This window comes from Leucoraja erinacea, unplaced genomic scaffold, assembly GCF_028641065.1.
Source record: "Leucoraja erinacea ecotype New England unplaced genomic scaffold, Leri_hhj_1 Leri_76S, whole genome shotgun sequence".
Lineage (NCBI taxonomy): Eukaryota > Metazoa > Chordata > Chondrichthyes > Rajiformes > Rajidae > Leucoraja > Leucoraja erinaceus.
The window spans coordinates 270982-295278 of record NW_026576696.1 but is presented as its reverse complement, the minus strand read 5'-3'; the positions used below and the strand labels follow the sequence as shown (position 1 = coordinate 295278).

General features: G+C 45.5%; 1 protein-coding gene across 1 annotated transcript in view; it reads left to right on the top strand.

Annotated features, from left to right (window-relative positions):
* The window catches only part of LOC129694711 (sodium/calcium exchanger 1-like), a 253571-nt gene that overhangs the window by 16695 nt on the left and 212579 nt on the right, over positions 1-24297 (top strand). Inside the window, 2 exon segments of the mRNA XM_055631466.1 lie at positions 1454-3217; positions 3220-3494. Of these exon segments, the coding sequence (XP_055487441.1) occupies positions 1454-3217; positions 3220-3494 (2039 nt within the window).

The following is a 24297-nucleotide window of genomic DNA, read 5'->3' as shown; positions in this document are numbered from 1 at the left end:
CTCGCTGGAGAGGGTTCTGCTTTAAGACGACTAGCAGAATGATCAATGAAGTAGGTGGATCGTACGGAGATAAGGATGCTGGCAAGGGGCCCATGATGCACTGCAAGCCTGGGCTTTCTCACGATCAGAAATAGGAAAATACTAGTTGCCTTGGATAGCCGCGGTGCTCCGGTTGCACAGTGCACGGACGCTTGGGGAGCACGGTTGTATCACGCAAGCATGCTCCACGCATAATAATGGAACCATAATGCGGAGAAACTTTGACCGTTCCACCTCTGCTAGGTTTGATCTCTGCTTTCTACTTTCTCCAAGAATCATTAATATTTTCTCCAGCCAGCGTGATGCCCTCTACGGCTGTGGCTAAGCGCTAGATCTAGCGGGTTTCATTTGGCTCGTTCCTCTTTTTTTCTTCCGAGCGCGATGGTGAAATCGCTCTGCTCCTGATTTGCAAGAAAGGCAAAGGCAAGTGGACGTCAGATCCAGGAACCACCGATTGAACGCCGTGGTATGTTCGCCTTGCTTTATACAGGATGTGTTTTTTTTTTAGATTTTTCTTGTAAATCATTTTTTATGCTTATCGCCCACCAGATTCTGAATCCCGTCAGGGGCTGGAGTTGCACCACTCACTTGGTGTATTTTTTTTTTTTTTTAAAAGGTTGCTTACACGGAAATATTGTGTCATGCCGAAGTCTTTATTTTAAAAGTGGGAAGAGTCTCTGTGCAATGTAACAAAGTGACATGGAAATTTTTTAAATCGGTATAGTAACGAGGAACTCCGGCATATTTCGTGGTTAACGGTGTAACATTGCAACTGACATACGTGACTCATTTGCTCATTTCCGAATGCCCCTTGTAGTAATATTTAGGGCATATCAGATGACACTGTAGTTTAGACAAATTAATGTAGTCGAAGTTTTTTTTAATTCTTGGTATAGAGAGGCAAGCGTGTTATCATATGCAGCGGAACAATGGGATTCTTGCTGCAGTTTTACAGGCACATTAGACGCAAGGACTATAAATATGATGTACTATAAAGCGGTCTTTGGAGTAAACTAGACCACGGTGTAATAAAAAAAAATAACCTAATGTGACCATGGTAGTGCAAAGTCGGTTGTGGTCCCGTGAGGCAGGGCGATTGATGGACCGAGAGAACCACCCTGCACAACCCTACCTCAGCACCGATCCGCTAGGCTGATTCCTGAACCACCCGGTTTGGGATGCGGGACTTGCTTTATTCGCCAATGTTGCTGAATTATACAAGCGAATTGTTTCCCCACGCTGCCGTGTGGTAGCATTGGGTAGGATTAACCCTGTTACATACCCATCTGTACCTCTTTTTTTTTTTGATCGGAAACGCCCCATTCATTTGACGGGGAAACGCTCCCGCATCGGCTTTTACTGCATGAGTATGAGAATGCCACTGATCTTGTGTGTTTTAATTTGTGTATTTTAGATTGAGGCTGGACTCGTGCCGAGGGCCACCATGGTGGGTTCGTGGACGAATGCTGGGTGTCTGCTGGCCGTCTTGTTCAGCTGCCTTCAGCAAGGAGAGGCTGATATAGGCGACGCTAACAACTCCGACTGCACCGGCACGTACAAGTGCAAGGAGGGCGTGATCCTGCCCATTTGGTACCCGCAGGACCCGTCGGTGGGCGACAAGGTGGCCCGGGCCATCGTCTACTTCGTGGCCATGATCTACATGTTCCTGGGCGTGTCGATCGTGGCCGACCGCTTCATGTCGTCCATCGAGGTGATCACGTCGCAGGAGCGGGAGATCACGGTGAAGAGGCCGAACGGCGAGACGACCACCACCACCGTGCGCCTGTGGAACGAGACCGTGTCCAACCTGACGCTGATGGCGCTCGGCTCGTCCGCCCCGGAGATCCTGCTGTCGGTGATCGAGGTGTGCGGCCACGGCTTCCACGCCGGCCAGCTGGGCCCCAGCACCATCGTGGGCAGCGCCGCCTTCAACACCTTCGTTATCATCGCCATCTGCGTGTACGTGGTGCCCGACGGCGAGGTGCGCCGCATCAAGCACCTGCGGGTCTTCTTCGTCACGGCCGCCTGGAGCATCTTCGCCTACGCCTGGCTCTACCTCATCCTGGCCGTCATCTCGCCCGCCGTCGTCGAGCTGTGGGAGAGCCTGCTCACCTTCGTCTTCTTCCCCATCTGCGTGCTCTTCGCCTGGGTGGCCGACCGCCGCCTGCTCTTCTACAAGTACATGTACAAGAAGTACCGCGCCGGCCGCCACCGGGCCGTCATCATCGAGTGCGAGGGGGAGAGGCCGGAGAAGGCGGACATCGAGATGGACGGCAAGGTGCTCAACTCTCACCACCACCACTCGGCCTCGGCCGCCGCCATCGCCGGAGGGGAAGACGACGGCGGCGGCGGCGGTGGCGGCCTCCCCGACTCCTCCAGCACCGCCGTCACGGTGACGGGCAAGGAGCAGCAGGAGGAGGAGCAGCGGCGGGAGATGGCGCGCATCCTGAAGGAGCTGAAGCAGAAGCACCCCGACAAGGAGATGGAGCAGCTGCTGGAGCTGGCCAACTACCAGGTGCTGAGCCAGCAGACCAAGAGCCGCGCCTTCTACCGCATCCAGGCCACCCGCCTGATGATCGGCGCCGGCAACGTCCTCAAGCGGCACGCCGCCGACCAGGCCCGCAAGGCCGTCTCCATGCAGGAGGTGAGGCCCGAGGTGGACGAGGGCCCGGTCAGCCGCGTGTACTTCGAGCCGGCCGCCTACCAGTGCCTGGAGAACTGCGGCTCGGTGGCGCTCACCGTGGTGAGGCGGGGCGGCGACCTGACGCGCACACTCACCCTCGACTACCGCACCGAGGACGGCACGGCCAACGCCGGCTCCGACTACGAGTTCACCGAGGGCTGCCTGGTGTTCAAGCCGGGCGAGACGCAGCGGGAGATCGTGGTGGGCATCATCGACGACGACATCTTCGAGGAGGACGAGAACTTCCGCGTGCACCTCACCAACCTGAGGGCGGGAAGCCCAACGGCCGCCGGCCCAACCGCCGCGCGCGCGCACTCGCCCAAAGCCGGCGCGGGGGCGGGGCCCGCCTCCGTCGCCGGGGCAACGCAGGCGTCCGCCGCCGGAGTGACGGGCGAGGCGGCCAACGAGGCGTCGTCCGCCTCCAACGTCACCACCAGCACGGTTTTGGCGGGAACCAATCACTCGGCGGGGGCGGGGGCGGGCGGCGCCTCCGGCGCGCGTGCGCGCTGGCCGACGTCGCCTGCCTGGCCGAGCCCAGCACGGCCAACGTCACCATCTTCGACGACGACCACGCGGGCATCTTCAACTTCGAGGAGCGGGTGGTGCACGTGAGCGAGAGCGTGGGCGTGATGGAGGCGCGCGTCCTGCGCTCGTCGGGGGCGCGCGGCGCCGTGCTCGTGCCCTACCACACGGCGGAGGGCAGCGCGCGCGGCGGCGGCGAGGACTTCGAGGACACGGCGGGAGAGCTGCAGTTCGACAACGACGAGATCGCGTAAGTCGGGGGGGGGGTCCGGGGAGAGAAAGAGGGGGGTGGGTGGGGGGCGGAGGTGTGAGTGAAGGGGGGGGGTAGGAGGGGAGGGAGGCCGGGGGTTTGAGGGGCGGGCAAAGGCGGGACGGGAGAGGGGTAAATCAATGGCAGTGAGTGAGGGGGATGGAGAGTGAAGGAAGGCCCGGGGGATACGAGGAGAGCGGATTGGGGTGTGAGGAGGGGAGACGGGGGCTGGGGTTGAGGGGTTGGCTGGGGAGTGAGGTTTGAACAGGTGGGTCTAGGGTGTGAGTGGGTGGGAAGGTGAGGGGATTGGGGGGTGGGGGCTGGGGAGTGTGGATTTAGGGGGGGCGAGATCAGGACTTTGGAGAATGGTTGGTGGGGCTGTGAGGTGGAATTACAGGGTAGGGGCTTTTGGGAGGGCCTGTGGGACAAATTGACGTGGGGACACCATGTGGGGGGGGGGGGGGGGGGGGGGGTAACTAAGGGGTGGGAAGCTTGAGGGTAGGGAGGAGGGACTGGATGAGGGGAAGCTGACAGGTGGAAGGATTTTGAGGGAGAGGGGCTTGAAATGAGGCAGTGACGGAGGCTGAGGGGATGGGTTGATATAGCGAGGGGGGGGGGCAGTAGCTGGGTTTGGATAGGTTTGAGGATACCTGCCCCTCACCTTTTGCTATTGTTAAACCTATTGCTGTGTGCAGTTTGTCAATGATGCCATATTCTCTTGCATTGGAATGAGGGGTGATGGTGTTAGATTCACCAGCCTGAATGTTCAATTTGGTCTTTCCCCACACACGCTCCAAAAAATGCACATTATCTTCACCCTTTAAACCAAACGGTGCTGAATCATGTGTGTTGTCCTTTATTCAATCAAGGCATCTAAATATAGTATAATATCTTGGCAACTAGTTGCATAGAAGCGCTGAATGACCCATGTTCTCAGTTGGGTATTGCAACTTCAAGACTACTTAAGTAAAATAGTGTAGCTATCCTAAATATATTGTAAATACCTGAAATATTTCTGAGCAAGACGGCAAAATCTCTTAAGTAATGCAACTAGTAATCTTTAAAACCTACCTGGTGTTGTGGTTGGGGACGAAAAGGGAAAATACTTCAGGTTCCTTACAGATCAAACGTTCTAAATTGAGGTTTTTGGTAAGTTGTTGTTGTCTATGTGACCAGGGCATGTAAATGCAATTTAACTTGACCAGTAGTTTAAAGGATTGGTACATAGAATAGAATAGAATGCCTTTTATTGTCATTCAAACAGGTTTGAACAAAATTTCATTCCTGCAGTCATGACATTACAAAAAAAAACCAACACACACTTAACACAATTTACACTGGGTTGGTTGGCCTGTTTCTTATTGGATTTTGGAGCCATAAGGAATGAAGCCTTTATGTTCTGGAACAGAAAAATATTATAGTCATTGCGGAATCTTTGATTTTAGCGTGGTTATTTTATCTGTCGTTTTGAGGCCATTTCAGTGTGAAAATATTGCCTGATAATCAATCTTTTCCTATTTCTTGAGTACAAGAGATGTGGATCGCTATTGTTATAATTTGAGAATAGAATTTGTATTCAGTGGGCTGATGGGCCTGTTTCCATGTGGTATTTTATATATATTTTTGTCTTTGGTGGGTTGAAGGAGATTTGCTGCAGCTTAAACTTTGATTCACAATTTTTGCTCCTTTTGACAGAACGGCATTCGTATGTTATAGGTGCAGAATTAGGCCATTCAGCCTATCAAGTCTTCTTGGCAATTCATTCATGGCTAATCTATCTTTCCCCCTCGACCCCATTCTCTTGCCTTCTCCCCATAACCCCTGAGTTTTGGTCAACTCTTGCTGGTTTCAGAGAGACAGAATGGGAGCAGTAGTAAGTAGTCTGTGGCAAGAGCGGAACTCGCTATGAAAACATGGAGGGGACGGGGGACACCATTTTTTGGCGGGCACTCGCACGCGAGGCTTCGGAGGCCCAATCCAGCGCTAAATGCAGCTCAACTCTGCCTGTCTCACCGGGTTAACTACAGCCCTGCCTGGACTGATGGGATACCAGCGCTGCTTCTCCGCGCTGGCCATATTTCCCGCAAGTCCAGGAAGGGTTGTAAGCTCAACTGGCGGGTCGGGCAGAGTTAGCTGGGTTTAGCGGTTTCTCTGCGCTGGCCCGTCTGACTGCCGACCAAAGATCCTATAGCAGAGGATCTTTGCTGCCGACCTCTCTGGCCACCCGCGGGGGGCACTCAGGTGGGGACGGGGCAGCGCCGGAGACCCGGCCGGGATCATCCTGGCTGCGGATGAGGTGCAGGTCTGTGCCACGTCTCCCACCTCCAATCACCACGCTCTACCCTCAGCCCCCCCCCCCCCTCCAATTATCGCGCTGAATCGTGTCCCGCCCCCATGGCCTGCCGACTGACGTCTCTCTCCACCAATCGCTGCCCTCGATCTCCGGATTACAAAAACTTGGATATGTCCCCCACCTCTCAAAACATGGAGGGGACATGTCCCCTCTGGCCCCCCCGGGTTTTCCACCCCTGGTCTGTGGGCTTGCAAGGAGAGGGAGGTGGCCGTTTGCCGAATCTTGGTTCTATTTTGTGACTTGACACAATTCTGCAGCCTGTTGTGACCAGCTCTGTTCATAACTACTTTCACTTTGAGGTGCCCGGAACTGCATGTGATGTGGTTGTGATTAATATGGTTCTCATGGTGTTGCACAATTTGAAGGGTAGCACTTGGGTTTAGACCAAAGCTATAGTTTTCACTGCCTCTTTGTTGCACCGATGAACAACCAGCATAATAAGCATTTTAAGCAGGAACTTGAAATGCCTGTAACTTTAGGTTGTTCCTCCAGAAAGTGGTTAATAGAGATGCATTGTTTGTTGGGCTAATGATTTCGTTTTATGCCCCATCTATCTTTACAGCCATGAGTGGGAACCTGATAGCCCATTGAACATGAGACTGTGCCTCTATTCATTTACATCATGGCTGACCTTTAGATAAACTGTTTATTCTTCATTGCTCGGTGTCATTTGATATACTTTAAAAATCTGTTTGATTTTGATCCTAAACTTCAAAAGACAAACTATTCTCAGCTAAATGGCGAAGGCTTTGAATGGGCCAGTATTTTTATGTTGAAAAAAATGTTCATTTAGTGTTTTCCTGGGGCATAATTTCTATAGTTTGGAGCAACATGGGTATGTGTTCATCATAATAATCATGGTAATTTATTAGCCAAGTATGTTTTGCAACATTTGAGGAATTTGGTTTGCCATAGTCATACCAAAAAAGCAAACAAGATGCACAACTACATAAATTTGACATAAACATCCACCACAGTGGCTCCTCCATTCCCCACTATGATGTAAGGCAATAAAGTCTTATCTTCTTTACTCCTGCGTCGGGGCGGTCGAAGCTCCTGCGGTTGGATCTCCTGAAGTTGGTCTCTAACCAGGGACTGTGAGCTCCACGATGTTAAAATCCACAAGCTCCTGCGGTTGGAGCTCCGAGATGCCAGCAAGAGGCCGCTAGCTCCACAATGTTGGGCCGCAGTGCAGACTGTGATACGACGCGGACAAAGTCACATTTCTGTTGCAGAAAGACATAAAGATTCCCCCAACCTCTTTCCCCCCCCCCCCCCCCTATACATAATACAAAACTAAAGATAAACTAAAACATACATTTTACAACAAACTAAAAACACCAGAGGAAAAAGACGAGACGGACCGTTGACGAGGCAGCCATTATACAGCGCCCCCTGCTGGTAATTGTATTGAACCTTGCTGTCATTAGCCTGATTAACAAGGGTATTATCTTAAAGGCATAGGAACTGTAGACGTTGCTTGGCAACTGAAGATGCTTGCTGAAATAACACAGCGGGTCAGGCAGCGTCTCTGGAGAGCAAGGATAGATGACGGGACCCTTCAGATTGATTTTCAATCGGCAATATTTCAGATTGGGACCCTTCAGACTTTAAAATCCATCTGAAGGGTCCAGACTCGACAGGCCACCTATCCATGTTACCTTGAAATTATTTCATCTTTGTTTTCATGTGCATTAGCATGTCTAGATACATTACCAAAGCAATGAATACTTCCACAGATGGAGCACTCTGGTATAGGGAAGGCTTACAAGAACTGTTTTGAGTATTGATTGTCTAGACCAGGGATTCAATGTCACAGAGCATCTTGGAGGCTTGGAATATAGAATCTTGAATTGAGAAATCAAGGGTTTATTTGACAAATGTAAAACAAAAACACGATATAGATTTGATTGAAGATGAGTATGTTTCCCATCCAAAAGAATGATGGGAATTCTGATGTCCTGCCAGAAAGGATAGAGGGCAGAAAATCTTAAAAGGTAGTTGAACACTGAAATAATTGTAATTTGGGAGGTGGGATGTCAGAATAAGTTGTGGCTCCATTTTGTTCAGCGTGGATATAAGGTGCTAAATAGCTTCCTTCTGTGCTGTAAATTTCTGATATCTAAAAGTTGGTTCAAGAACACTTCATGCAAGATAAAGAATTTGGCAACAGTTTTGTCATCCCCTTAGTGAGAATTACCCCATGGGTGAGAACATAACAGCAGAGGAACAAGCTCTCGGCCACAATGTCTGTGCTGAATCTGATGCCAAATTCCACTAATCCCCACTTGCACATGATCCATTCCCAGCATATTCATGTACATATTTAAAAGCCTCTAATACCACTGTTGTATTTGCCTTCGCCATCCTCAGCAGAATGTTCCAGGTACTCATGATCCTCTGTTAATATATTAAAAAAACAAAAAAAGCACTGCACATCTCCTTTAAACTTTTTCCCACTGACCTTAAAGCTATGCCCTCTGGTAGTTGATATTTCCACCCCTGCAATAGATTCTGACTGTCTACTCGATCTATGCCCCTCAGAATTCTATATACTACTTTGGTCAACCTCCAGTTAGTGAAATAATCCAAATCTATCAAATCTCTCCAATCCAGGCATCATTCTGGTTCCAATTAAATCTTTCCTCTCTTACCTTAAACCGAATGGCCCCTAGTTCTTTATTCCCATTTGAGGGGGGGGGGGGGGGTGGAAAGACAGCACACAAATCCTATAATGAAACCTCCCCCCCTCTTCCCCATGCTTGATTTTTTTGTCACTTCTAAGATCACCCATCTGCCTCTGGCATTCCAAGGAACGTCCAATCCTGCCCAACCTCTCTCTGTGGCCCACAACCTTAAGTCCTGGTAGTATCCTCATTTATAGTTTTCTGACTAGGGCAGTATTCACTTTGTCCATGACGTTATTTCTTATTTATCATCTTGTGCCTAACACTGCCCAGGTGTTGAATGCATGCTTGGATTGCTTCATTTGTGGAGATGCAAAATGAATTAAATTGTGGCCAGCATAATAGCCCACAGGTCATTGATAGGACATTGAAATTTCCCCATGGAATGGTTTGAGTTGAGGTCATGGCCTTGGAAAAAAAAAAAGATTCTGATTGTAAATTATGACTCCAGTTGGCAGAAGTATTGTCTTGGATCTAATTTACGTCTATTTTACTAATGTATCTTGATGTTACTCTTTTAGCTTGGAGGACATGCACTCTCTCGTATCTGAAATTTGGCTGCTGCCCATTTTGACGGTTAGAAGGTCAAGAATTTATAAGGCTTGGAGTCCTGAGTGTATGGTATCTTTCGGTGAAATATTAAGCATCCCATGACATTTCAAAGAGAAAGTGACACTTATCCCTAAAGATCACTAAAAATGGATTAATTGATCACTATCTGGTTGTTATGTAGGAGGTTGAACTTTAATGAATTGGCCATCACATTATTCGCGTTGCTACCCAGACTAATTAACAAACATACCTTTGACTCCAAGGCTTTCTTTCATAACAAACATAACTAGCTCTTTATTTGTGCAAGTTTAACTGTTCTAACACCTGCACCAAATATAAGATTCTAGATTTCTCTCAAAGTTGGCTTTCTGAAAACTTTTCAGACAATTGCCTTCATTTAACTTCACCTTGACTTATGGTAGGCTTCCCTGTATCTAAACCCTTTTAAGTATAACTAATAGAGCCTCAACAGTTTGTTTCGAGGAGCACTCATCAGTACCAGCACACATGGGCTAAGTGTTCAGATGGCGACCGGAAGGTAGCCGGTTCGAATCCCGCTTGGAGTGCATACTGTCGTTGTGTCCTTGGGGCAAGACACTTCACCCACCTTTGCTTGTGTGTAAATGTAATGTAATTATGTGAAGCACTTTGGGGTCAATGTAAGTTGACTAAAAATGTGCTATATAAATAAGATTATTATTATCTACAGAACTGACTTTGTGCATTTGGTAATAAATATATCAAAATTCGCATATCCCTGCAATCACTTCAGTAAATATTTCCATAAGCTCTAAAGTTTGCATTGTTTCTTAAAACATAGCCCAGAATTGGATGAAGCCGTTTAGTAAATGTTTTTCATGTCTCGGAACATAGGACAGAAGTATAGCCCAGGAAGAGGCCTTTCAGCACACAATGTTGTGCTGAGCATGATGCCAAGTTAAAATCTCCAATGCCTACACATTGTATCCCTCCATTCCCTGCCTATCTAAAAGCCTCTTCAACACCGCTGTCTTATCTGCCTCCATCATGCCTGGGCAGAATGTTCCAGGCACCCATCACCCTCTGTAAATCATTGTGCAATTAGTTTAGTGATACAACGCAGAAACTGGCCTTTCAGCCCACCAAGTCCGCACCGACCAGCAATCCCCACACACTAACACTATCCTCCTACACACACTCAAGACAATTTGCATTTATCCAAGCCAATTAACCTACCAACCTGTACGTCATTGGAGTATGGGAGGAAACCAAAGCTCTCGGAGAAAACCCATGGAGTCATGGGGAGACCGTGCAAGCTCTGTACATGCAGCACCTGTAGTCAGGATCAAATCCAGGCTTCTGGTGCTGTAAGGCTGCAATTCTACCGCTGCACTACCGTGCCACCCATATCTTAAACGAGTACTTTGTTTGTGTCTTCATCCCAGAATGCTCAAGGAGGTAGCCCTTGAAATCATGGATGCATTGGTGATCATTTTTCAATGTTCGGTAGAATCTGGATCGGTTCCTGTGGGCTGGGGGGTAGGTAATGTAGCCCCACTTTTTAAGAAAGGAGGGAGAGAGAAAACACAATTATGGACCAGTTGGTAGTGGGGAAGACGTTGAGTTGATTATTAAAGAGGTAATAGCAGTGCATTTGGAAAGCTGTAACAGGATCGGTCCAAGTCAGCATGGATTTATGAAAGGGAAATCATGCTTGACTTAGCTACTGGAATTTATTTGAGGATGTAACTTTGAGGATGTAACAAGTAGAATGGATCGGGGAGAGGCAGTAGATGTGGTGTATCTGGAATTTCAAAAAGCCTTTGACAAGGTCCCACACAAGATGAGTGTGCAAAATTAGAGCACATGGAAATTGGGGGTAGGGTGTTTACATGGATAGAGAACTGGTTGGCAGACAGGAAGCAAAGAGTAGGAATTAACGGTTGTTTAAGAAGGAGCTGCAGATGCTAGAAAATCAAAGGTAGACAAAAATGCTGGAGAAACTCAGCGGGTGAAGCGAAGGAATAGGTGATGTTTCGGGTCAAAACCTTCAGAATTAATGGGTCCTTTTCAGAATGGCAGGCAGTGACTAGAAGGGTGCCACAAGGCTCAGTGCCTTGTAATATATTTACAATATTAACAATTTAGACAAGGGAATTAAATGTAACATCTCCAAGTTTGTGGCTGACAAAGCTGGGTGGCAGTGTGAGCTGCGAGGAGGATGCTATGAGGCTGGTGACTTGGATAGGTTGGGTGAGTGGGCAGATGCGGTATAATGTGGATAGTCTTTAGAAAAAGGGTAGGTGCATCGAGACCTGGGTGTCCTTGTACATCAAGCACTCGGGTAAAGCAGGCAGTGAAGAAAGCTAATGGCATGTTGGCCTTTATTGCGAGAGCATTTGAGTTTAGGAGCAAGGAGGTCCTACTGCAGTTGTACAGTGAGAATCAGTCTGAAGAAGGGTTTCGGCCCGAAACGTTGCCTATTTCCTTCGCTCCATAGATGCTGCCGCACCCGCTGAGTTTCTCCAGCATTTTTGTCGTACCTTCGATTTTCCAGCATCTGCAGTTCCTTCTTGAGCAGTTGTACAGGGCCCTGGTAAGACCACACCTGGAGTATTTTGTGCAATTTTGGTCTCTTCATTTGAGGGACAACATTCTTGCTGGTGTGAGGGTGTGCAGCGTCGGTTCACACCAGGTTAATTCCCAGGATAACTCCCAGGATAACGGGACTGACATGATGAAAGAATACATCATCTGGGCTTGTATTTGCTGGAATTTAGAAGGATGAGAGGGGATCTTATAGAAACTTATAACATTCTTAAGGGTTTGGACATGCAGGAAAAATGTTCCTGGTGTTGGAGTCCAGAACTAGGGATCACAGTTTAGGAATAAGGGGTAGGCCATTTAGGACTGAGATGAGGAAACTTTTTCTCCCAGAGTTCTGTGGAATCTGTGGAATTCTCTGCCTCAGAAGGCAGTGGAGGCCAATTTACCAGATGTTTTCAAGAGTTAGATTTAGCTCTTGGGGCTAATGAAATCTAGGAATATGGGGGGGAAAAAGCAGGAAGGGGGTGCTGATTTTGGATTATCAGCCATGAATGTACTGAATGGTGGTGCTGGCTCGAAGGGTTGAAAGGCCTCCTCCTGCACATATGTTCTATGTTTGTTACAGAATTAATTCTGTGGTATACTACTGGTTACAGGCTCGGGCGAAAAAATACTTTCTGCCCTTATTTTATTACCAAGGCAACCTTTGGCTCCAATTTACCATTCATCCTATATACTTTAACTTTGTGACCAGTCACCCACATTAGATCTTGGTAGAGGATTTGGTCAGGATGTGTATTATATGCACATGTATGGTGAGGCACATATGCAATACAAATCTTGCTTGTAGGACCATCACAGGCAGACTTGGACAGCACACTAAAACACATTGTATGTTGCACAAATTTGACAAGACAGTGCAAAGGAAAGACTAAAGTCTTGTAAAACACAGTTAGAAAATAAGTGCAAAGTAGTCCCAAGAAGTCTATGTAGTGTTCTGTTGCTGAGTTATTGTTGTGCAGGCTAAGAACCTTGTAGAAAGTAGAGGATGCCACCATTGAGGATGTCCTGGATAGTGGGATAATGATGGTGCTGCCATGAAACAGTGCCTCGTGTAGATGGTCTGTGGATGTGATAGTCCTGTATTCTTTGCAGTCTCTGCATTCCTATGTTTGGAATTGTTGCACCAGGCTGAATGGGACCTGTTGGGATAATACCTACAGTGCATCTGTGGAAGATCTAGTATTTGAGCCATATCTTTCTACTCCAAGAAAGTGGAAGTGCCAATGTGCCACTATTGTAAACACATCTACATACTGAGCCTAGGACACGTCATTTGAGATGTTAACAAAAAAAATAAGCTGCTAGCTAACTCGACCATCAATCAAAACTAGCACATGGTAAGCCAAGTTCCACTCAAGTCTAGGATTAGTTCCTAGGTTTTGTTGACATTGGACAAGTGATTGTTGTTGCAGCACCATTCAACCAGGTTCTAGCTTTCCACTGACTCGCCACCACTTGTGATTTAGACAAGTGATGTCATTGGTGAATATGTAGATGGAGTTGGAGCTGTGCTTGGCCAGTTTTGTCTGTAAAGAGTAGAATGGGCCTGGATTCTGGCTGCTTAGACAAGTCACCATTACCTTTCTTGATAGTTGCCCATTTGAAGCAGGTGGGAACCTTTGCACACAGAAGTGAAAGTTTAAATATGCCTGTGACTAATCCAGCGAGTTGGTCCACATACGTCTTTAACACTTGGCAAGGTACACCATCTGGGCCAGTCACTTTGCCTGGATTTGCACTCTTGAAGTCTGTCGACTACATCACCAGCACTGCCCTCGTCAATATTCTGCTACTGGACATACCCAGACAATTTTATTCCAGCTCTGTTAGATTGTGTAATAGTTCTGGAGCACAATAAGCAACATTGCCATTGGGACTTGGTTCTGCTGTATCCAGTGCCCTGCTTATTACAAAAAAATGAATCAATCAGTCATCTGTGCGCAAGAAAGTGAAGCAAGGATCATTGGGCACTTTTGGGTGAGGATAGTTGAATTATCAGCTATCACTTGCATTCCAGGTTGCTCTGCTGCCCACAAGGAATGGAAACATCCCTTTAATTGTCTGGGACCATTTGCTTATAGATGTATCATGTCTTCAGAACTTTGTTTATTTGGTTGCAAAATAGCTTTATAGTACGTAAGGGACTGTACACCACAAACGGGTCGTCCAATCCAATTTGCCTTAACTGCTGATTGCTGATCTATGTTACTTCCACTGTTAATTCCACTATCTATCTCTCCGCTGTTCTTATCCAAGAACTTGCCCAAATGCCCTTTAAACATTGCTTCCTATTTAGCACGCATGTTGTCCTCTGGTGTAGCTTCACAGAATGAACTGAAGACGATTCCACACTCCAAATTTTGCTGAGCTAGCATTTGATAAAGTCCCTCGTGGTAGGCTGATCCAGAAGATTAAGGTGCACGGGATTCATAGTGTTTTGGTAGTATGGATTTGGAAATAGCTTTGTTAGAGGGTTGTGGTGGCCAGGCACATGGATGTTTAGGGAATGGAAGGATATGGATCATGTGCAGGCAGATGAGATTAGTTCAGCTTGGCATGATTGGTGCAGACATTAGTAATGATATTACTAATGCTTTATTGAGGACCAACCGCATTGATGCGATGGCTACAAAAGCACACCAAAGCCTCTACTTCCTGAGGAGTCTGATGAAGTTGGGTATGTCTCCAGTGATTCTTACAAACTCCTACCGATGCAACATAGAAAGCATGCTGTGTAGGAAAGAACTGGAGATGCTGGTTTAAATCAAAGGTAGACGCAAAATGCTGGAGTAACTCAATGGGACAGGCATCATCTTTGGAGTGAAAGAATGGGCGACATTTCGGGTTTAGACCCTTCAGACTGTCAGGGTAGTGGCGGGACAGAGATAGATTGTAGTCGGAGACAGTAAGACTGGTGGAAGAACTGGGGAGAGGATGGAGGGAGGGAAAGCAAGGGCTATCTGAAGTTGGAGAAGTCAATGTTAATTGGAGGAACAGCACCTCATTTTTCGCTTGGGTAATTGGAGGAACAGCACCTCATATTTTGCTTGGGCAGCTACAGCCTAGCAGTATGAACATTGACTTCTCCAACTTCAAATAGCCCTTGCTTTCCCTCTCTCTGCATAGAAAGCATGCTGTCAGCTTGCATTACAGCTTGGTTTGGGAGCAGCTCTGCCTTAGACTACACAAAATTGCAGAGTTGTGTATGTAGCCCAATAAATTACAGATACCAGCCTTCTCACCATTAACTCCATCTGCACTTTGCATTGACTCAGAAAAGCAGCCAACATAATCAAAGACATGTCCCACTCCAGTTTTTTCTTTTTTTCCTCCCTGTTCCGGTCCAACAAAAACTTTAAAGTGCTCATCACCAGACTGAACAGCTTCCCCTCTTATCAGGCTTCGGAATGGTTCTCCCATAAGCTAGGGTACAGTTCGATTCACCACTGTCCCATTTGTGGACATTGGACTTTGTCTAGAGAACTTGGGCACTGCAATGCTAAAAATTATATGTGCTGCTCTCTGCATCTTCTTTGCTCTACCTATAGTACTTGAGTTTGACTCTATGTATGGCATATGTCGGGGGTCGGCAACCTTGTTCTGCATAGGGGCCAGGACCCATGCCTGTGAGCAGATGGAGGGCCACGTCTATTGCCATAGTTAATAAGTGGAGGTAATAATTGTACTGGTGGTACACAAAATTGCTGGAGAAACTCAGCGGGTGCAGCAGCATCTATGGAGCAAAGGAAATAGGCGACGTTTCGGGCCGAAACCCTTCTGCAATAATTGTACTGGCAGATTATTATATCATTCAAGGAATCTTTCCTCTAGCCACTATGATTGAAGACTGGGTTAGGAGATTATTGAAACTCATTTACGAGCTCTCCACGCACCTTTCAATGCCGTCGAAAGATAAATCTTGCAAAGCACTGTATCTTAATTAATAGTTTACCCAAACATCTTGTTTAAGTACATTTTGATCTTGCTCATAGTCAAACTCGTGCATGGTCGAAAGCTGTGACCTCTCCCCCATGCTTCTTCAAACTAACACTAAAAACTACTAGGGTATCTGCGCGAGAATCCCAGCAGTAAACACGCCTCCGACTACGTAATAAATCCCACCCACATAATTACAGGTAGATAAAATTTAAAGTTAATTGGTTATAGTTATAACATACTGAGTTGAGCTAAATGGCTACTACAATAATAATACATACTGATTTAATTAGTAATAATACATAAAATAGTAATAATGCATACTAATAATACATACTAACTAGTGTGACACTTGGTGATTTTCACGTGTTTTTCAATTGGTTTTTTGCACTTCCCAGGTCACCTGCGTGCCCTGGGACTGGCTGCAGCGCCCAGGTCACCTGCGAGCCGCGGGACTGGCTGCAACGCCCAGGTCACCTGTGTGACCTGGGTCTGGCTGCAGTTTGCAGTTGCCTGGTCATCTGCGAGCCCCGGGACTGGCTGCAGCTGCCAGGTCGCAAAAACTGGTATATGTGATCATTTTGGATAGCATGTAAAACAAAGCTTTTCACTGTACCTCGGTACATATGACAATAATTGCCTGGCATACTGGTAGAGAGATGCCATGCTAGGAGTCTGGGTGTTGTAGTGGACTACCTGCTACCCCATAGTGACTCTTGCATAGCCTTTAAAAGGTGGACGTTACTGTTTTGTGTAGTCCTGTGGGCTTGCCATGCCAGCATGTAGGTAGTCATTTATGTGGAGGTAGTTCCTGTTTGCTCTAAGAGTGTGGCGATTACTGTCACAAATAAATACAATGGTTATATTGGTGAGTATTTGATTATTGCGTCTCCCGATTTGTGATTTAAACAAAATGCATCATTCTTGTGTTATTAGAGGTGATGCTAAGAATGTGGTCTTGCACTCTGAAGCACCTCTCCAGTATGTTCTGCCTTGAGTATTTCGAAATGTTATTTAAGCTAGGTACAGCTGCAGGAGGATGACTGGTAGTATTGTGTCATTGCTTGGGTTTTTTGATTCCATGGGCCTCTGAGCAAGTGTAGGCTAAAGGCTGCAACTCCTGTTTACCATTGTGTTAGCACCTATGGGTACATAATGGTGATAGAGGTAGCTGGTTCCATGACGGACTAATACAATTTAAATGTTACTATTGTACAATTCTGAGCAATTGAGTAGTTGATAAGCTCTGTGGAGTTGTAGAAACTGTAGTGTCTTTGGGTTAATCCCACTTCTCTCCTTTGTCCCAGCTCTGTAAACAAACACTGACAAACCTGGCAGAAAGCCCCCAAATATTTATGTAGACTTGGCACGATTGATGGGACTAGATGTACCATTGTCTGAATCATCTGTCAGGACTGCAGACTTGTCTGCTTGCTTCCTTCTCGATGTTTGCAATGGTTTCTTAAAGTGGAGTGGTTTTAATGCTTTAAAAAATAAAAAATAAAAATGCAGCTAATTGTGATCTTGTGTTGGCGACACCATAAGGATAGCAGGTTTCCTTCCTTGAAGGATACGAGTGAACTAGGTAGGTTTCTAGAACAACTTTAAACGGTAAAATTCTGCTAGACATCTAACCTTGTGGAAAGAGGTGTAGTATGCATTTTGAGTGTCTATTTTATTTTAATGTGGTGCCTGTTGGTAGTATTGACTAGAGTCGTTGATAATGCATCATTTCCTCACTATAATGAGCCCCTTTAATGCTGGTCCTCAACTCCCAATAATAATAATAATGCATTTTATTTATGGGTGCCTTTCAGAACACGCAAGGATACCTTACCGTTAAAACAAGCAAATTACAAATATATAAATAAAATGAAACAAACAACATATCCATGAATTTGATAAAGTGGAGCTATGTGGGATAGACCAGTTAGTGCACACATTCCTGGGATTGCATCTCAAGCACATGGTGAGGTACATTTTCATTTTACATTTGAATCATTCTACTTGAGTGGGCAACTGGATAGGAAAGGGTTTGGAGGAATATAGAGCAAACCCACTAGTGAGACTAGTGCACAGATGGGGCATCTTGATCAGCACGGACCAGTTCAGCCGACAGGCCTGTTTCTGAGCTGTATGACTACATTGTCACCAGCTTGAATGGTTCTGCTTAACATCTGAATAGGGTGAAACTTTGCTTCTAAATTTAGATTGCATACTTTGTGCAGGTACCAGGTATATACTTTGTCAGTCGCCATCCGTTTATTAAGATGTTGAATCAGTGTTGATTCTAATTGGTAGTTAAAGTGCACCAATTAAAGTCTAATTGGTGCACAAAGTTAAATGTTGCCCCATCACAGTCTTGATTGTCATTCTTTCCTCTACCACTGTGGAAAGGCAATTTATTGCTTTGACATTACTGTTTGGATCTTGGGTACAATAATTACATGTCCATGTAATATCCTTTCCATTTCAAACTACTTATCTGTGAAGTATAATGAGGCACAAGCTTTGAAATGACTTACTCAGTTCAATTTCTGATAAGCTAATGGAAGGCTGGCCTTTAAAATGCAGAATTTGAGTTGTTCTGCCGAGCCTTGGTCAGATTTCATTTAGTAATATTTCAATTGTGGGCCGGAGGGATTGATAAATGAAGAATTCTGTGCTTGAGGATCATGAAGAAAATGCTAATTGAGGATAGAGGATGCAATCTTGAGGATAAACAGTTAGGAGGACAATCTAATTATTGAAATGCAAAATGGATTTGACAGAAGTAAAAAAAAAAAAAAAAAAAAGAATTTCTCTTGTCGAATATCCTGATCAAGGGGACATAAATTGGAGGTTAGTCATTCATTGATAAAATCGGGAAGCGCTGTTTCAGATCTGAGGAAAATGCATTTTCTCACCCCAAAAGGCCTTGTCAATTGAAAATCTCAAAGCTGAGGTGGATTTAGGATTGAAGAAATTTGGTTCAAAAATCTAATTGAATAATGGAACTGACTTGAGAGACTAGATATTTTACTTGAATCCTTTTTGTTCCTGTGTAGATAATTAGAACTAATCTCTGAGCAGTGCCACTTCATGTCTGAGATCCTCACCAGCTAAGTGTTGTAATTGTATTGAATCTCTCACATTGGGTGACTTTATTTATTTTGTAGTTGTATTCCTCCAACATAAATACAGTTTAATTGCACGACATAGCTGTGCTAAAAGTGACAAATTGAGCTAATTTGTACTGATCTATATCTGAAAATGATTAGTTGGTCTAATGGGGGTTAGAATGGAAATGCATGCAATTGCTTTTAAGGGATTTATCATTGGAGATAACTTTTGTACGTGTTTATTCTTAGTGGCCTGTACTGGCAATTGTTTTTCCTAAAGGGTTTGACTAAGCTTGATTGTCTTTGATTAACTTTTTTTTTTCAAACCACTTTCTTAAATGAGCCTAGTTCTTGTGCTTTTTGAGTATCCCCATGACTTTTCATCTGGGTGTGTTCTACATTGTACCGTGGATAGTGAGTGTGTTGGCAAAGAACTTGGTGCTGAAAAAGCAAATTGCTGAGACTCCCAAACGACATTTTGACAGGTACATGGATAGGAAAGGCTTGGAGGGATATGGGCCAAATGCAGGCAAATTGAACTACTCCTATATGCCAACTTGGCCTGCATGTAAATGGTGGTCTGAAGGGGCTGATTAGTGCTAAAACTCTGACTTTGTTTGCACAAACTATTCTGACTTTCACCAATAAGCCCATGCTCTTCAAATACCAGATTTAAGAAATTAAAACAAACTGTCAATTTAGTTTTGTAGTGTTAAAATGGCTGATTATAGAAAACATTGCTATACTGGGGCAAAGGTGTATAATATTTTGATCAACCATGGAAATGTTAAGCTTCATAACATCTGGTCATTTTAAAGATGACAAGCCTTTTATTCCCAGTTGGAGACATTGATCTGACAACAATGGGTTGATAAATCCCCTTCAAAACAGTAACTGGAATCAAGAGTAATCATCTATTAAATTGAAGTAATGCTAATTTTTTTAAAGCAATGGGGGTAATATAAAATAAAAATAGGGCAGATCTTCTGTCACATTTATCTTAATCTGGTTAAATTAGAGTTCTGCTTATTCCCACAGTGATTTAAAAAAAAAAAACTCTTGGATCCCTGAATGCCACGCAAATTGTCATCCAGCCTCCTTTCTAACTATCGACTGCCTTTGGGGCGATCGGACCTCCATCTCTGAATCTATGGAATTCATTGCCACAGATGGCTGTGGAGGTCAGGTCATTGGATATTTTTAAAGTGGAAACTTTTAGGTACCTGATTAGTAAGGGCTTCAAAGGTTACATGGAGAAGACGGGAAGATGGGGTTAGGGAAAAATGGATCCGCCGCAATCAAATGGCATAGCAGACCCGACAGGCCAAATGGCCTAATTCTGCTCATGTCTTGCGATTTCCTTGACCATTTTGAACCTCAAGTTCTAAATTGGATTTGGCAAAATCTGAGTTGGATGTTTTCCAGGAACAGGCCTCATTTCATACCAGTCCACCGTAATATTGGCCCTCTCTCCTTCACTGTTAATGGATAGGAAAGGTTTGGAAAGATTATAGGCCAAATGGAACATTATGATTATAGGTTAAATGAGGCATCATTGGCTGCATGGATGACTTGGACCGAAGGACTTGTTTCCCTGCTCGGACTGACTATAACTATTTATTTAACCCGTGTTAATGACTTGGTCCCTTGTCTACACCCATTGGTAATAATGGCAACAAAATACTGGAATCCCACAAGACCCTTGATGATTGAAGAGTACATGCGATAGTTCAAAATGCTCTCTATTTTAGCATGCTAAAAAAAAAGTAATGATATGATAACATGAGCAGCAGCAGCTTCACACTATGTATGAAGAATGTGGTTGGCCCCATTGCGCATATTAGCATAATGCCTGAAGGTACAAGCTGTGCTCTTTTTATAAAGAAATCCACCACCTCCAGTTTAAATTCCATTTGGAATATTTTGGAGGGCCAAGAACCAAATGAATCAATTTTTTTCCTTGTATATCATAAACATTGTTACAGAAAGTTTTAAGGCTGTAATATTTAGAAATTTGGATAACTACTTTTTTTGCGCGTTTGAATATTAAGCTTCTTGTAAACCTGTCAAAACACTTCCCATCTATTCGTTGGCCAATAAAACATGAAATGAGGTTGTGTATACAACAGATTTCACTGAAGCTTTTTTACATAATTGCACAATTTATAATTAAATTTGATTTGAAGTGTCTCTTTTTTTGCCAAATACTGTCTAAAGTAGTTTGAAGTAATATAAAAATGATATTTACCTGCAGGGGATACATTTCAGGCCATCAGTTTTAAACATAACAGCTGATCAGTGGCTAATTCAAAGGAAATATTTAAAGAAATGGGAATTTAATTCATTTGCAAAGTGCTTCATTTAAATGAAATATTTCCAAGAATTTTAAGCAGAGCGAAACTAAGCAATCTAACAGTGGGAACACATTTGTCACTATGCTTTAAGGGTTTCAGATTGTAATTTTAATCCATAGAGCAGTACAGCATAAGAACAGGCCCTTCGGCCCACAATGTATTTGCCAAACATGATGCCAAGCCCATCACTTATCTACTTGCATATAACCATATCCCTCTATTCCAAATGTGCCTTTCTGAAACATTTTATATGCCACTAATGTATCTGCTTCAACCACCACTTCCGGCAGCGTGTTCCGGGCACTCGCCATCCTCTGCATTTATATTTAAAAAAACAAGAAACTTGCACCACACATCTCCTTTATACTTGTCTTAAAGCAATGCCCATTGTTTTCATAGTGGAAAAATGTTTCTGACTAGCCTATGCCTCTTATAATGTTCTACTTTCTATGGTCATCCTGCAACCTCTGGTGTTCCAGATTACAAATTTCTTAATTAATATTTCATAGAAATAAGTTATGTTAAATGGTTAACGGTCAACTGGTCGGGAAAATATCAAAGAAAGTGGAGTCATTCAGTGGGTCAGGCAGCTTCTCTGGAGAATGTGGATAGGCAAAATTTTGGGATGGAAAATGTTCCCCTGGCCATCAAATGGAGGTGAAAATGTGCCCATTAGAATTTCTGTTGGAGCAAAATGCTTGTTCTTGTAATTAATCTGAGCTTCATAAATGTCAATTAACAGGCCTTTAAAATGCAGTTATGAACTTAGCTATTGATTGTCACTTTTTATTCTGGTTTAAACTGAAGGAAAACACAAAGTTAGAGTCATGTAGTCTGGAAACAGGCCCTATGACCCAACTTGCCCACACCGGCCAACAATGTCCTAGCTACACAAAGCTGGAGAAACTCAGCGGGTGCAGCAGCATCTATGGAGCGAAGGAAATAGGCAACGTTTTGGGACGAAACCCTTCTTCAGACGTCCTAGCTACATTAGTCCCACTTGCCTGCGCTTGGTCCAAATCCCTTCAAACCTGTCCTATCCATGTACCTGTCTAAATGTTTCTTAAACTATGGGATAGTTCCAGCCTCAACTACCTTCTGGCAGCCTGTTGCATAGGCCCACCACCCTTTGTGTGGAAACGGTTACCCCTCGGATTCCTATGTTTAAGAAGAAACTGCAGATGCTGGAAAAACGAAGGTCGACAATGCTGGAGAAACTCAGCGGGTGAGGCAGCATCTATGGAGTGAAGGAATAGGTGACGTTTCGGGTCGAGATCCTTCAACAGATAATCCTCCGACATTTTCGCCTCCAACAGGATCCCACCACTGGCCACATCTTCCCATCTCCTTCCCTTTCGGCTTTCCGCAGAGACCGCTCCCTCCGTAACTCTGGTCAATTCGTCCCTTCCCACCCAAACCACCCCCTCCCATGGTACTTTCCCTTGCAACCGCAGGAAATGCTACACTTGTCGCTTTACTTCCCCACCCCCCCCTTGACTCCATCCAAGGGCCTAAACAGTCTTTCCAGGTGCTGCAGAGGTTCACCTACACCTCCTCCAACCTCGTCTATTGCATTCGCTGCTCTAGGTGTCAGCTGCTCTACATCAGTGAGACCAAGCGTAGGCTTGGGGATCGCTTCGCCCAACACCTCTGCTCAATTCGCAATAACCAACCTGATCTCCCTGTGGCTCAGCACTTCAACTCCCCCTCCCATTCCAAATCCGACCTTTCTGTCCTGGGCCAGAGTGAGTCACATCGTAAATTGGAGGAGCAACACCTCATATTTCGCTTGGGTAGTCTACACCTCAGCGGTATGAACATTGACTTCTTCAATTTCAGGTAGTTCTTGCTCTCTCCCTCTGTCCCCCTCCCCGTCCCAGCTCTCCCTTAGCCCACTGTCTCCGCCCCTTCCTGTCTTCTTCCATCCCCTCCCCCCCCCCCGATGTCACCCTATTCCTTCGCTCCATAGATGCTGCCTCACCCGCTGAGTTTCTCCAGCATTTTTGACTACCTCTGATTCCTATTAAATCTTTTTCCCCTTCACCTTGAACCTATGTCCTCTATTCCCCTACTATGGGCAAGCAACTCTGTGCATCTTCCCAATCTATTCCTCAGTGATTTTGTACACTTCAGCAGGATAGGCAGCATCTCTGGAGAGAAGGAATGGGTGACGTTTTGGGTTGAGACCCTTCTTCAGACTGGTTAGGGGTAAGGGAAACGAGAGATATAGACAGTGATGTGGAAAGATATGCAAAAAAAGAATGTTGATAAAGGCTATTGTAAGCCGTTTGTGGGGTGAAAATGAGAAACTAGTGCAACTTGGGTGAGGGTGAGAGAAAGGGAGGGAATGCTGGGGCAACCTGAAGTGAGAGCAATCTACATTCATTCCACTGGGCTGTGAGCTGCCCAAACAAAATATGAGATGCTGTTCCTCCAATTTGCGTTTAGCCTCACTGACAATGGAGACTGAAGACAGAAAGGTCTGTGTAGGAATGGGAAGGAGAATTAGTGTCCAGCAACCGGGAAATCAGGTTGGCTCGCGCGAGCTGAGCGAAGGATTCCCACCAAACGATCGCCCAGTCTGTGTTTGGTCTCGCCAATGTACGAGTCCACATCTTGAACAACGGATATAGTAGATGAGGTTGGAGGAGGTGCAAGGGAACCTCTGCCTAACCTGCAAGGACTGTCGGGGTCCCTGGACAGGGAGGATGGGGTCCAGGGAGGACGTATTGCGACAGTGTTGTATCTTCTGCGATTGCAGGGCGTAACGTATATAATGTAATTAGCATATGTTATGTCTTGTGCGAGGGGACGCATGCACTAGAGGAGACTCATGGTGGCGTCCAGCAATAAAGAAGCTTGTTAGTTTACTCCTGTATCTGAGAGTTCTTTTGAGTTAGTTCCAAGTACCCAAAATACACTACACAGGGGAAGGTACCTGGGGATGGGGTGGTTTGGGTGGGAAGGGATGAGTTAACCAGGGAGTTGTGGAGGGAAGCATCTCCGCGGAAGGCGGAAAGGGGTGGAGATGGGAAAATGTGGCTAGTGGTGGGATCCTGTTGGAGGTGGCAGAAATTTCGAAGGATTGTGTTCTGCGACAGCTGATGGGGTGGAAGGTAAAGACTGGGGGACTCTGCTCTGTTGTGACGAGGGGGAGCCAGGGCGGAGCTGCGGGGTACCGAGGAGATGCGAGTGAGGGCCATGTCTGATGGGAGCGGGGAGCCCCTGTTC